Source organism: Protobothrops mucrosquamatus, unplaced genomic scaffold, assembly GCF_001527695.2.
Source record: "Protobothrops mucrosquamatus isolate PMUCROS unplaced genomic scaffold, P.Mucros_1.0 scaffold12225, whole genome shotgun sequence".
Classification (NCBI taxonomy): domain Eukaryota; kingdom Metazoa; phylum Chordata; class Lepidosauria; order Squamata; family Viperidae; genus Protobothrops; species Protobothrops mucrosquamatus.
This window is the reverse complement of record NW_015398002.1, coordinates 15742-17181: the sequence shown is the minus strand read 5'-3', so window position 1 is coordinate 17181 and position 1440 is coordinate 15742. Positions and strand designations below refer to the sequence as shown.

General features: G+C 55.3%; 1 protein-coding gene across 1 annotated transcript in view; it reads left to right on the top strand.

Annotated features, from left to right (window-relative positions):
• Positions 1-250: 250 nt before the first annotated feature.
• The window catches only part of LOC107301395 (flotillin-2-like), a gene marked incomplete at both ends in the record, with an annotated part of 6075 nt that continues 4885 nt past the window's right edge, over positions 251-1440 (top strand). The window contains 2 exons of the mRNA XM_015830628.1: positions 251-364; positions 469-588. Of these exons, the coding sequence (XP_015686114.1) occupies positions 251-364; positions 469-588 (234 nt within the window). The remainder of the gene's footprint in view (positions 365-468; positions 589-1440) is intronic.

The following is a 1440-nucleotide window of genomic DNA, read 5'->3' as shown; positions in this document are numbered from 1 at the left end:
ACGGTGGCTGGGGGATTCTGGGAGTTGAAGTCCACAAACAGTGGCTGGGGGATTCTGGGAGTTGAAGTCCACACACGGTGGCTGAGGGAATTCTGGGAGTTGAAGTCCACACACTGTGGCTGAGGGATTCTGGGAGTTGAAGTCCCAATTCAGGATGACTATGAAATCTGCCGATGAGACATTCCGCAGTCTCCTGAGCGGGATCCGGCCCAGAGCTCCCCTCGAACCCTCTTCCTTCCTTCTCCTGCAGGACGTCTATGATAAAGTCAGCTACCTAAGCTCGCTGGGAAAAACCCAGATCGCCGTGGTCCAGCGAGACGCCGACATCGGCGTGGCCGAGGCCGAGCGAGACGCCGGCATCCGGGTAGGTGGAGCGAGCGAATCTCCCCCCGGCTGGCTCGACCTCTTCTCTGGAGGCCCTGGGGGACCCCGCTGAGCTTTTGGCCGCTGTGCTTGTTGTCGCTGCAGGAGGCCGAGTGCAAGAGGGAGATGCTGGACGTGAAGTTCATGGCGGACACCAAGGTGGCCGACTCCAAGAGGGCCTTTGAAATGCAGAAGGCCGCCTTTACTCAGGAGATCAACATGAAGGTGAGTTGGGGAGAGGAGAGAGTGATGCTGCGGAAGGAAAACGTGTTGAAAGCTTGTGGCAGGAAGCCCCAAAGACCTTAGAGGCCAGCAGGAGAGAAGCTCTGTAGCCCAGGGCTGGACCGTGGGGTCCCTGGCGCTCTCCGAGCTGGCTTGTTTCCTTGCAGACGTTTCATGACCCAAACTAAGTAACATCATCAGTGCTGGAAAGGAGTGGAGTTTGTGGAGTGGAGGAGGAGGAGGAGGAGGAAGACTGGGGGGGGGTCCCTGGTGCTCTCTGAGCTGGGTGGGTTTCTTGCAGACGTTTGATGACCCAACTAGGTCACCTCATCAGTGTCAGAAGAGAGTGGGGGTTCTGGAGAGGAGGAGGAGGAGGAGGAGGAGGAGGAGGAGGAGGAGGAGGAATAGGAATCTTGGGGTGACTGTCTGCTCACCAGTGTGTTGATGGCTGGCCAGGTGGTGTCTTGGTCTTCTTGTTTCCCTTCTGTTTCTTTTGAGTAGAATTAAACGTGACATCTGAAGGCGAATGTTGTTGTGTTAAATGTTCTTTCTCTCAGCATGCCCATGAATAGCTGATTTCTCTGGGTGCCAGGCTCCCAGGAATTCTCTGGCAGTTCCTTAATTAAGGAACCGCCAAAAAGAAAAGAGCACTCCCGCCCACACGGACAGGGCAAGAAGACCCTGGAATATAAACGTACAGCTAACCTTGCACTGATGTTGTGACCTAGTTGGGTCGTGAAACGTCTGCAAGAAAACAGCCGAGCTCAGAGAGCACCAAGGAACCTACAACCCTTTTCTTCTTCTTCTTCTTCTTCTTCCTCCTCCTCCTCCTCCTCCTCCTCCTCCTCCTCCTCC